At 47.7% G+C, this 13,605-nt stretch overlaps 1 protein-coding gene across 1 annotated transcript; it reads right to left on the bottom strand.

The window, feature by feature from the left end:
• Positions 1-8,083: 8,083 nt before the first annotated feature.
• RAP2C (RAP2C, member of RAS oncogene family) lies at positions 8,084-10,286 on the bottom strand (the record flags this gene model as incomplete). The annotated part of the gene is made up of 2 exons (XM_079541978.1): positions 8,084-8,362; positions 10,014-10,286. 2 exons carry the CDS (start codon positions 10,284-10,286, stop codon positions 8,084-8,086), a joined length of 552 nt encoding a protein of 183 aa, XP_079398104.1.
• Positions 10,287-13,605: the final 3,319 nt, after the last annotated feature.

The following is a 13,605-nucleotide window of genomic DNA, read 5'->3' as shown; positions in this document are numbered from 1 at the left end:
GCACTTCCTCCCTTCACACGGAGCTGCAAGGCCAGCTCTGCCCTCGTTAGCAATTCATTGACGTGTCACAGGGCTGTGCAGGACGGCGAAGAATTGTCTTCCAGGTTTGGGTGAGTGCCGTTCACACACAGCGGGGGTCAAACCTGTGCGAGAAGCAGCCCGGGGAGCTTTCTGCACGGCGCTTTGGTAGCAGGAACTGTGAAAACCAAGGCGAAGCTGCCTGGGAAGCCCCACCTGCGTGCCCTCTAACCCAGCTTACAGCAGCACAAAGCTGTCACGCCTATTTTGCCAAATACACTTTGTGCAGCAGCAGCAGCTGAGCTGAATCTCAGCACCGAGACCTTAGAAATGTAACGGCCCTGCACACAAATCTTACCTGGTTCCTTAAAGCCCCCAACCCTGACGACTGCACGAACTGGAGGTGAGGGCACCGGGACCTCCTGGCTGCACTCACACACAGCTCCAGGTCTGAGCAGGAACGCAGCAGCTCAGTGCCACACAGAGCAGGAACATTACTGTTCAATGATTGTTTTTTAACTGCAAGAGAAATCAGACAGACGAGAAGCAGCCAAGTACATCTCAAAGCACAGCGGTCTCTGTCAGCAGATGCACCCGCTGACACATCGTTGCCGGTCACAACAGCCCGGAGAAAGCACTCATTTACTGCAGGCTGACTGAGGATGGGAGCCTGCCCTTCCTCCCTGCCATCCTCCTTTGAGATGGAAATGATTTCCCCATCTCAGAGAGGAAGTGGAAGCGTACCAACAAGATAAGGCTCACGCTGTTCTACAGGAGGAGGGGCATTAAGTCTGGGAGGTGACAGCCTGCCTACCCAACCAGAAGCGCTGCTAAAACAGCAAGGCTGTTTTTGAAAGTTCCAAACACATCTCACATTAGCAGACATCTTTAGTTACAAAAGCAATACAGAAGGTCAAGCACCAAGCCGTAAGCTCTGAGGAAGAAGCAGTTCTTGTTACAGGGCCCAGATGACTCAATCACGTAGCAAACGTAAGGCTTTCACCGAGCATTTAAGATAACAGCCAGCAAACAGCTGAAAGGTTTCCTAGAGAAATCTTCTGCCTCTCTGAAGCAGGGCCCACATGCGCTCATCTGGAGGAGGTGGAGAGCCCAGCACAGGGTTACCAGGAGACACAGCAAGATGACAGCAGCAGGACCTGCCCCCACTGCCACCTGCACACACAGAAATGGCTGCGTGGAAAAATAAGGCCATTACAGATTTGGACAAGGCAAACATAAATGCTCAAACCAGAAAAAATAATTCTATGCATATATATATATATATTTATATGTATATAAATATATTTATATGTATATATATATATGTATATTAAGTATATACATATACTTAAGTAAGAGACTTGCTTGTTTGGCCCACTGCAGAAGAAATGGAACACAGACCAGCTGAGGCCAGTTTGGTAATACAGGTATCTATTTTATTAAAAAAAGTTACAAACAGGTGGGCTGTAGGGTTGTCTTACAAAATGACAAGTATGATTTCTACTGGAAAAAACTCTTTTACAAAGCATTATAGGTAATTGTTCCGTTTTTTTGCACTTGTTATTCCAGATTTCACCTATCACTGATAAAGATACAGTACATTAGATACATGATGTTAGGTTACATTTGTATTTGTAGAGCCCTACTGCAGTGATTTGAACAACTCCTAAACAGATGCCATAGTAAAGACGATACATATCTCATTTATTAGCCTCTTAATCTAATAAGCAACTTCACATGCAATCTATTGAGGAAGCCTAAAATAACTTTTGGTCCCTTTTTCCCCCCAAAGTGTGCTGAAGCAACCATGTCTCGTTCTCCCAGTCCTGTCACTCTAAGCTAGTTCAAGTTTAAAGTTTCTCTTTTTTTTTTTTTCCTTTTTTTTTTTTTTTCTTTTTTTTTTGGCTGAGGACCATGAAAATGAACACTGCTTTGATAACTACCCATAGGAATGAACCACTGATTAATACCAACCAACTTTTTCCACCCTCAGACAAAGGAAAACTAAGATCTTCAGGAATTACTTTTATTTCCTATTACTTCCTTACAACCTACAAAAAAGATCAACAACCACCACTTAAAAAAAAAAAAACCCTACTCTGAGTACAAGGTTTGGTTTAATTTTGATATTAAAGTGCAAACCTAAATATTAGCCTCAGCCTGTTGATAAAGTTTGTACAAACAGGGGAAAAAAAAAACAAACAGACAACATTTCAAGTAACCCCACAAGAAAATATCAGGTGTTTTGATACCCAAGCAGGAAACCTGCTCTTCTCTTCTCATCAGGATTCAAACTCAGTGCTGAAGGTAGACTCAGAATCTGTATTTCTGCTACATGCTGAAGTCAGCTTGTTATTACCAATGAAACACATTAATGTTGAGATACTGGTGTCCTTTATTGTTTCAAATGCCATCATCCACAATACATTTCGTGAGTTCGAAACTGCTTAACCTCACATATCCATCACTGCTTTCACTGGAGCTTTTCTCCAAGGTATTTAGCTATTACAGGGCAAGAATGTACATTTCTAGAAGCATGTTCAAATGACTAAAGCTGGGCTCCTAAAAACCTAGAACTTTGGTGCAGTAGGTGAGCTGCAGTTATTAAACTTCTGCAAAGAAAAAAAATCACACATTTTAAACCACTGCTAAAAAAAAAAGCTCTCATGGATGCAACGTGTGACTAAAACTGAACAAAACGATTTCATCTGTCCTTTGTACATTTTCATTCTGCTCTTTATACCTGTGTTATTGTTAAGATTTTCAAGTATTCAGAGAAAATGTTGATCAGGTAAACAATATGGAAGGCAATGGCTGTTTAAAGCACGCTTGCAGTTAGTATCACTGAAACCTGGTGCTTTTCCCCTTGTTACACCAACTTGTCTCTAAAATTGAAACTTGTTTATTGGGAAAAAAAAACAAACAAACAAACCTAAAAAGCAATTTGTGACAGTGCAAGAAAAACTTTTAACAAATATTGCTTTAAAATATTATTCAGAAAGACAAATATTAGGAACTACAAAATGTAAAGTGATCTTATTTGCATTAGATTTACATGTGCAGAGGTCTACCAGATGTCGCTTGCTGTGCCAGGCAAAGCTGAGCTGCCCCGACCAGGCACACAGCCCATTCTGAAGGATACATTATCCCTTTCCAGAGGCATTGAGAAGCTGCATGTAAACAAGCAAGTCGAGAAACTCAGTAGACAGAACAGAACGCTGCCATTTTTCAATGCTACAATGGTTGTTTTCTGATTAAGGGAGTTTAAGAAACCCACGATTGCCCAAAAAACATCAGCTGGAGACTTCACGCCCCGTGCTAACAGATCCCTGCTGCCCAATCAGACCAGTTACAAGCAGCATCACAGCTGCACTTGCCAAGAAAAGGGATACTGCATCCATACAACAGAGGTGCCTTCAGTATCTCTCCATGACACTGTCACACGTAAACAGAAAGTCTCAAAGAACGACCGGCTGCATCGGAGGAGGAAACTTTGCCAAGAGAAAGAAGCACTGATGCGAGGTAATATACAGAAGTAACCATTCGTTTAAGGCTCAATTTATTCTCCATTAAAACTCTCTTTTAAAAGGCATTGAGTAGGTAATACTGAGTTTAAGTATTTAATAAATACAAGTTCAGAAATTGATTAAAGAAATCAATTAAAATATTAAAAATGAACTCTTGCATATTAGCCATTATATGAACTTAGAAAGCTATAAAAGGACTGATAGATAAAGAACAGATTTTAAACTTATGGTAAACATGCTAAGCATTCTGATTAAGGTGTGTGGATCCTGGAGGCCACCAACCTTATGCACTTAGATGTATGGCAATGTGCTGTAATAGAGACAGGTTTACCAAGGCTCAGCTCTGCAACCTGGGCTGAAAGTTCTCCAAAGCAGCATCTGTGCAAGTTTCCTCTGAGTTTTATCTGAAATGTAAACAAAATAAGCAATGAAAATCACATGCAGTACATATTCAAAGCAAACTCAGCTGCTTCCACAGTGTGGAACTAAGCTCCAAAGCAGGACTTTACACAGTGGCACACTTGAAGCTCTTTTCCTCTAATCCTGGTACTGTAAGAGGCAAATAGGTAACAACCATTCACCTCCTAACAGCTGCCCCTAAGGGACACTCAACTGTTTCTGAGGATGTCCGACAGCTGAGGGAACTTCAGTGCTCCTCTGGAGTGATGATGGGCTTCACATTGGTGGCACGGAGGCCCTTCACCACTGAGCAAAGCAAAGGCACAGAACACAAGCCCTGGGAACAGGCAGGAGAGCCAACCAAGGTGCTTTGACATCTGAGTTCTCAGCACTCTGATCCCCTACGTTACCACCAAAAAAGCCCTTAATGTTTCTCAGCTTCACAGCAGGGCAGCATCGTGTGCTGCTGTTCTTCATCATGCACAAAAACGTAACCTTTATCAGCACTGCCCAGGACATTTCTGTATCTCTGATGTTCATGGGTTACGGATGTGAAGGGTCCCTGCACTGTTGGAAAAGAATTCAAACCAAAACAAAGCCAACAGCACTTAGCTTTCAGTAGTGATGCATTAGACCTACTTAACACACCTTCCATCTTTGCTTGGAGCACAGGAGGCAAACCATTTACAGGGCAGCTCTTCATCCTACCAGATTTGATCCATCCCAAAACTTCACCTAAACGCAGCACCCAGAGCTGTGGCCAGCACAGAGTCACATGGCACAGTAATCACAGAAGCAACAGCTTCCTCAAAATGCTCTTTCAGCATCCATGTGTTTGCATATCAGGGAACACCCAGTGTAGATTTCTGATCTTGCCATTTGACTTTATTTACTACAGTGAGCACCACCAGGCCGGCCTTCCTCACCCAGGACATTCCTACCCTCCTGTAAGCAGGCTGAAGGGGGATGTTAGAAAAGCTGGTAAGACAAATTTGTCTGTGTCACAGTCACACACAGAAGACAGCATACGTTCAGGTTTAATCCCTAAGGAGCACTTTTCCTTCAGCACTTGCTGATGTCAGTTAGCCATGAATGGAGGGAGCAGAAATCACCAACCAAGGCCAGCCAAAAGTGTTCTCAACCTGTTCAGTGCCTCTAAAGAAGACCTTCAACAACAGGCACTGCATTTCAAAGATGTAAAAGATGAAACACTGCCACACTGAAAATACAAGAGAAAGGCTGGACTGAGCAATGGGGAGCAGCTACTGGGAATCTCACATCTCTGAATGCAAGAATGAGCTGACAGAAGACCACTGCAGAAGCAGGACAGGGAGGGAAACATTTTAAAAGAAAGTGTGGGTTATTCTGATTATGCACATGTTCCAGCCTTCATCTCACCAAAGGCTGCCTGGAACAGTAACTCAAAGTCATATTACTCCAGAAATATTGTTAAAGAACCTACACAGTGTCCTGTGGATACCTCAGCAGATAGGTTGAGCTATCAACCAGAAAGACGTAAGCGATAACCGCTACTTAAAACTGATTCTGAAACAGCCTTAGATGTGACCAGGAGCAACACACACACTCTCAGCCCTCCCTTAAGCTTCTCAAAAATGTAGAAGCACCACCAGTCTCTGTGCACTTCACCCCGAGCTGACTAACTGGTCCACACCAAAGGCAGCTCCCAGACACAGACAGCTCACACACTGCAGAGGTGATGACAGGACGGAGCTACAGCTCAACTCCATTTCACACACGCATGGTTTGTTGTTTTTTTAAGACAGCAGTTTTAACTGCCCTGGTTTCACTTTACTGAGGAGGGGCCACTGCTCAAGCAGATGTTTGAGAAGCAGTACTTGTCCCTTGGATCACAGATAAGAACATTTTCCCCTAGAGAGCAGATTACAGCTATCAGAAAACCCCATCAGCAGCTCTCCTCCACCAGAGCACACGAGACCTTTATTACCAGGCAGCAGAGCTAACGAGGTCCTACCCCTAATTCAATCAAAGGGAAGGGATAGAATGGGAGCCAGGAATAAGAAAACATCCAAAAAGTGTGAGGCTGAAGTGAGAGATATTGGACAGGAGCAGCATCTCCCAGAAGCAAGGAACTATTTTGATGCTCAAGGTTTTACGTGACTCCTTGAGCATGGCAGAATGCAGAAGAAAGCCATACCACTGAAACTCAGAATCTTGTGTTTCAAGAGACCACAAAGACATAAGAACCCAGATGTTTCTTCTGAAGCAAGAGCATGCTCTGCTTAGAAAACTCATCCTGATTCGGCATAACTTAGAAGGATTCAAAGGGATCACACACGGCTCTGTTCCCTCCCACCTTAAAGCCTAAATTTCATATCTGAAGTCATGTTCCAAACTGGCTGGATTACTCAGAGGCTTCTCTTAGAAGTAACCAACTCTGGCAGTACAAATTTCATGGATGACAGGCCTTGTTCTGTCAGGGCTGAAGACAGCAATCTGCACAAGGTGAACCACTGGTAACTCAACAGATTGCTGTAACTTCTGGCCCAGTATCATAAGAGATGCTTTTATTTGTGAAACTGTCCTAGAACCTGCTGAAACTGCATTACTACGAGTGGTCCAAGATATTAACCCTGCAGCATTCATTTCTATTCTTCTCTGCTCCAGTACAGTTTGCTCACCTTTCAGCCAAGCAAACCTTGAACCTGAACACGTCTTATATGGTGACAGCAGCCCTTCCTTACTCCACAGCACTGGAGATAAAATACCATGCTATCTTTAGTATGACAGTACCAGGGCCACGAGTACCTAAAATTTTACATCCACAAAGCACTTGATAACAATCTCAAAGACAAGCTTTGAGACTTCACTCTCTGACCTTACGCTCAAGATTAAAGAGGATACATAGTCCAAAGCCTCCAGTAATAACCTGTTTTCACTCTTGTCACTCAGACATAAGAAGCTCCTTTGACTCGAGTTACTAACACAGCAGTCAGAATTTAAGCTTTAATCAGTGTAGCTGTCAAGTGAGGCAGTTCTTTCCCCTGCGTTTTCAAGTCCTCCTTCATCTCTGCACTTGCCCTTACAGATTACATCAAGTCTGTCACATCTGACTCTGCAAACAACAACTGTGGGTCTGTCACAGACCAGCTGGCTGCACAGAGAGGGCCTCTTCCAAAGCAGGGGTTTGAGCTGGTACTGAAACCACACCCACAGCAGCAACGAGGAAAACAGAGGAGGGGGTCACAAGAAGCACCTTGTGCAGGAATGACAGCGCTGCTGCTTGCATGGGAGGTGCAGAGCCTCTTACACAGCTGGGTGAAAGGCAAGGTGTGGTACGGAAAGATGGCCTTGGGGGCAAAGGGCCTTGCAGAAGACTGGAAGCAATACCCAAGACCAGTGAAGCTTGACTTCAGGGTCCCTTCTGAACACTGTACTCTTGCCACACCTCTTATGAGTCACTGGGAAAGCAGAGTCAGGCCTTGGGAGGCCATTTTATCAACAGTATTCTCTGCTCAGGAGTCTTTAGATGAAGAACACTTTGTACATGTCCTTGACAAGTACATGTGGGCTTCTAGCCACTCCTCACAGCTCAGGGTAGCTCTCTTAAACTTATTCCTCTGATAAGACAGAAACGTCCTCTAAGTACATTCAGTTTCTGTACAGCTTTTTTTTTTTAAAAGCAAGCTCCAAGTCTTCTCGGTACAATTAGTGGGAAGCTTGGCAAATATAATGCTATTCAAGTCCAAGGTAACTCACATTAACTTGAAAATAATTCCAATACCAAACAGTGAAACATCACAAAAACATCATTAAGGATACAGTAATGTCCAATACAGTGCTGACAGTCAAAGCAGGTGGAGGTGAGATGATGAACTTTGCTGCACTACAAAATTGCTACAAGCAAAGGCAGCGTTCCCTGAGCCACCAATAGTGCAGTAAGGCAAGAAGTCTGTGTGACTCAAGTAATTACGTGCAACGGAACCCACGAACCTCCAGCTCTTCCAGAGGAAAACTACCTCCAAAGCTACACTACTTGGTTTCAGACTCCTTGGCACATTTAATCACGTTTAAACAGTATGCTTCTAGGCTTCAGTTAGTTACAGCTGTTCAACCAACCTGCTCTGTATGGCCATGACTGAGGTTTTCCTTAACTTCTCTCACTGGACGATGCAAGTTGTACAACACTGATCTTGTTTTTCAGGCAGGGAGGCATAGTTCATTTGCCTGACGATCTCAGCAAACAGTTCATCCACCATTGTTTTGCTCTTGGCTGACGTCTCCATGAAGGGACAGCCCCACTCCTGAGCCAGAGCTCTGCCTTCTGCAGACAAGACCTCTCTCTCCGACTCCAGATCCACTTTATTCCCCACTAGGATCAGAGGGACTTTCTCGTATCTCTTCACCCGGACAATCTGGTCCCTCATCGGCTTGATGTCCTGATCAAACAATCCAAGCAGTTAGTGCGTGCAAGCAATCACATGAAATCACTGTATAACCACTACAGGAGCACATTTAACCAACATCACATGCTACTGAACGCTGAAAACGTTTCAAAGCTTTATTACACTCATAACCACGTGGAACTAGAACTCGCAACAAGTTCTACGCCCACCTTTAATAATGTTTGTTTTTTTTCTAATTTTATACACCAGCTATTCTTACATTTTATCAAACATAACCATACAAACATAAATCTCAGACAGCCTTTCAGTTCAGCTGGAGGAAGACACAGTGCAGCTGCTTTGGAAAGGTTGATTTCAGTTTTCTAAAACAAATGGTCTCAGGTCTGATGACAGCAAACCTGTAACACGAGCAATATCACACCACCACACAACCCATGAGGCTGTTTGTGTTCAGTCTGCAGCTCGAGAAAGCCAATAATTTAAATTCTCACTTGTGGAAGGCTTAAAATAATTCATTGTGAACACGTTTAATCACTTGTAAGTAACCAAATTAGATGCTGCAAGACGATTGCATTACCTAGAGACGCATTTATTCAAGCCTGAGCTAACATCAGGAGTTTACACTTTCAAGTCTGAGTCAGCCTCCCCTGTCCCCTGACTGTTTTAAGTCACAATCAGTGCCAGCCACTAAGTTCTGCAAATTCTTGCATAGTTCTGAGACAAAGCAATTAAGTGTCTGAAGTCAGTACTGTGTAAAAGACCTGCAGAGTGGTTTACACCTACAGGCTTTGCAGTAAACATGCTGTAAACAGATAAGAATAACTAATTATTAACAGGGTGGATTGCTAACTCTATGGCCATTGCTTGGATAATGGGGAGTCAGCAGTCCCCAAAATATGTGAAAATAAAGGGAGAAGCATCCCAACGCCCTTGTTTTCCAAAGGGAGCACATCTGCAGCTTGTATTCAGCTACACGGAACCCTCTGCTAAGGTAAAACTGAGCCCTCAGTAGAAGCAGACGTTCTGCTTCAGTGGGGGTGTGCGAGGTTTCTCCAAGCAGCTGGAAAACGCCCAGTTCCAAACCCAAAGCCAACACAGCAGATGCAAATCCCTGCATTGTATGCAGGGCTGCTAAACGCATGTTTCCCTTCAAATAAAGCCTCGATACTCCAGGCAGCTTAGCCCAGGTGCTGGCTGAGACGCTTCCATTTCTAGAGAGTTTTAACAGTAGGAAAGAGATCCAGAGCCACACAGTATCCCATACGGCTTCTCTTCAGCACAGCACCCAGTGTTCCAGAGCACCGAGCTCATGCTGGACAGGAATGTGATTCTGGGGGGAGGGGGCGGAAAACAGCAGCCGATTTAGCAAGTCTTAACCGAAGAGCAATAATTTTCTCTTCAAAAGCAACCGAAAAAAAAACTCCTTTTAAGAAGAGGGGAAAAAAAAAAAAAGAAAAAGAGGAAGCGTTGGTTTTAATATCGAGTGATTTTCTCGCAAATGGGGATTGCCAACACGTTTCTAACAGGGAAGTGAGAGCGGGTCATTGTTCTCCAGCGCTGCGTGGGCCTCCACAACGCAGGCACCCCGACCGGCACCCGCACAGCGCGGGGCCCCGGCCGTGCTCACTTCGGCCCTCAGAGGAAGGCCGAGCCCACGCTTCCTGCAGAGCCCCGGCCCGCTTACCTGGAAGGACTGCTGATTGACCAGGCTGTAGACGAGGATGAAGCCCTGCCCGTTTTTGATATAGAGGTCGCGCATGGAGGCGAACTGCTCGGTGCCCGCCGTGTCCAGGATCTCCAGCACCGAGGGGGACGAGTCCACCTCGATCTCTTTGCGGTAGAAGTCCTCGATGGTTGGGTCGTACTTCTCGATGAAGGTCCCGGTGACGAACTGCACCGTCAGGGCGGACTTCCCCACCCCCCCGCTGCCCAGCACCACCACCTTGTACTCCCGCATCGGGCCCCGCTCGCCGCTCCCCCGCCGGGCCCGGGCCTAGGGCAGGCGGCAGCGCGGCCCTCGCATAGCCCCGGCCCGCCTGAGGAGAAGGGCGAGGCCCCGTCGCTCCCGCGCCGGCCCGAGGAGGAGAGACGGCCGTTAGGGCCCGGTGCTGCGCGCTGCGGCCAGGGCCCGCCGCTTACCGCCGCGCCTCACTCCATCGCGCCGCGGGAACCGCCCGGCAGCGGCCAGCCCCGCCCGGAAGGGTTACGCTGCGGCACCGGAAGCGCGCCCCTCCCCGCCGCTCTGCGCGGGTCACTTCCGGCCGCGCGCGTACCGCCCTTCTGCGTCTGACGTCGCCGCGCCGAAGGGGACGGGTTTGGGTGCGGCACCGAGGCGCCTCGCTCTCCGCCCGGGGGACCGCTTCGCGTGCGGCACCGCGGCACCGCCCCAAGATGGCGGCGGGGCGCTCGGGGCCGGGCTTCGCCTCGTGGGCGGGGCCGCCCGGGGCCGCGCGCGCGGTCGCTGTGGCGCCGCGCCGCCCCTCGGCCGCAGCGCGGAGCTTTTCGGCCTGAGGCGCTGCGTTCTGTACCCGGCTGCGGCTCCCGCTGGGCTGCGGGCGCCGGGGGTCAGCGGGGGAGCTTCGCGCCCAGCCCGGGAGGCAGCCCGACCGTGTGCATAAATAGCGTTATTTGTTCACCGGCTGAAAGCTGCCGGCCGGTTCTAATCGGCGACAAATGGGGGAGGGAGAAAAGAGGAAAGGGAGGATGAGGGTTACAATAACGAGATTACACGGCCGCTTTGGTTCCTTGTGCGCGCGGCTTTGTGGCGCTGCCGGGCCTTTGTGCGATGGGTGGAGGAATGAGCAGGAAGCGGGGCTGGGGGCAAAGAGCGCAGCTGGGCGGCACAAAGCGACAGCCGGCACGGCTTGGGTTCTTCCTCCAGGTCCTGTTAATGGAGATCAGTTTGGGGTCTGTCAGATTTCCTTCCCAGCTCCCAGCACTTGTGTGCTTTATGGTGTCTGTACAGGAGGTGGAGGTCACAGGGCAGTCGTTCCCTGCATCAGCACACGGCTGTCTCACTGGGCTGTGTGCTGCCATGGTCTGCAGCCACAGAAATTGCTGCTGATGCTCCAGATGAGAACGGCTGCTGCTTCTGTCAATGGCCAAGCCCCGTGCCACGCGCTCACCTCCAGCCAACAACACCTTTCTGCTGCCCCCATGCTGTCCTCACCTCGCTGTACCTCTGAGGTGTAGCACGCCCTGGGTCTGTGACCTGGTTTCATCTCCACTGCTGTTTTTTAGCCATCTCTCGCCAAGGAGAACGATGCAGTGCTCATCCCACGGGAGGGTTTGTGCTCCCTCGGCAAAACAAACCTCCTAAATGAGCATCTGGGCAGCGTTTGATTCCTGGTCTGTGCTGTTGATGTACTCAGCTGCTCCGTGCCGTGCCCGCGGCCAGCAACAATAAAGCAGGCAGTTATTAAATTAACCTGCTAAGACACAGATCCTGCAGGGATGTTCGGGGAGCAGAGAGATGGCACGAGCAAAGGGCCAGGACTAATTGCAATCCCCATCTCACGAAGGTGAGAGGCGGCTCCTGTGCAGTGCTGAAGAGCCCTGCCCTGTCCTGAAGCCCAGAGAGGAGCAGCCCAGGCTCTGGAGGGAGGGAGCAGCTCTGATGGTAGGGGTACAGCTACTTCCTCACCAGACAAAGCGTGAGCAGTGCACCGACTGCTGCTGCTGCCTCTGCAGGCTGCAGTTACCGAGCAGAGGTGGCTGTGACTCATTGCCTCTGCCCAAGCTCTGCAGCAGGCCATTGCCAGCCAGTCTGCAGCAGGTGACTGAGTGGAGGCTGCTCCAGCAGGGATAGCCAGGATTTCACCTAAGTTACACACTAGCCAAGTACATAGCACGTGTGGATATAGACAAGCTTAAGACTGTGTGTTATTTCTTCACCAACCCCGTAATCATAAAAACAGCTTTCTGTTTCAGCTCCTTCAGAGTGCAGTGAGGTCTGTCTTGGGGGCTGGAGGTGTTCACCTGGCTGAGCCTCTTAATTCTGGGCCTTTGCAGCAGCTCTACCTGCAGAGACACTTTTGTTCTTTGCCAGTTTCTCCTGCCAACATGGAGATGACTCAGAGGCAAGTTCTGAGGACTTTTCTCTGAAATTTCTTGTTTCTGCTGGGGTGCTCAAGCCTATTACTTTGCTTGCACCTAAAAAGATTCCTCCGAAGCAGTTACTGATTCTGGGGATGCACTGAGTTACAGCTGGTACAAGAAGGTAACTGGAATTTCTGGGGAGGACAATCCCAGTGCTGCTCACCTCCCCAGAACCTCGCATATCTTGTGATACCAGCACAGCTCGCTCTCACTGACACCAGCTTCCACCAACGTCCCCAAACCTGACGGGATGGAAATGGCCTCAAACTTTCCCATGGCAAATCACCAACGCATGTGACAGCCTCTCTCTTTCTGCATGCATAGAGGCTTCCAGCCAGTGCTGTCATGGAGTAAAGCTGAAAATATGCCTCTCTAAGGCTTAAAAGCCTGAAGGTAACAACGAACAAATAAACCAAACCTGTTGTTTTAAACCCTAACTGAAAAGAAAGGTGGAGGAAGGTAAACATGCTGTCAAGATATACTGAAGACTTGTGAAAATAAGGCAATTTAAAACTGGCACCTAAGAGAAGAGTTCTTTCAAAATTCCACGGGTTTCCCTTTTTAATCGTATTCCCTCAGCAATTACAATTCAAATGCTGCAGCAGTGTGCAAACTTGTGCATGAAATGCAATAGCAGAATGAAGCAGCTAACAATCAATTAGAGTGATACTCTCCAGTTTATTCCCATTTCAGGGGGAGAATAAAACCTAAAATTCAACCCAAATGGGGATCTGTGAAAGCACTGCGTGCCATGCCCCATCCCTGTGCACTCTTCTTCACACTCACCACTTTTTGCAGCCACAGCTGAGGATGTGCACGTGCAACAAAGTGAGCAGAGAGTTCTTGTGCGTGTCTCTGGGTCAGCACACTGCATGTGGCTCTCTGGAGGGAGGAGGCTGGGATGTAAGCTCTTCTTTCCCATCCTCCCGTCCTCGTGAAGAAGCAGCATTTCTTCTTCATGCAATCCCAAGGGAGGGAGGAGGTTCAGGTTGGATATTCTTTGGTGAGAGGATGGTCAGGCGTGGAACAGGCTCCCAAAGGAAGTGGTCGTGGCACTGAGTTGCTGGAATTTGAGAAGTGTTTGCACAATGCTCTCAGATGTGGGGCTTGAATTTTGGGTGGCCTTTGTGGGGCCAGACATGGGGCTAGATAATCCTTGTGGGTCCCTTCCAACTCAG

The sequence above is a fragment of the Tetrao urogallus genome (assembly GCF_951394365.1).
Source record: "Tetrao urogallus genome assembly, chromosome: 13".
NCBI lineage: Eukaryota > Metazoa > Chordata > Aves > Galliformes > Phasianidae > Tetrao > Tetrao urogallus.
The sequence above is the reverse complement of the archived record's forward strand: the minus strand, read 5'-3'. Positions and strand labels throughout refer to the sequence as shown.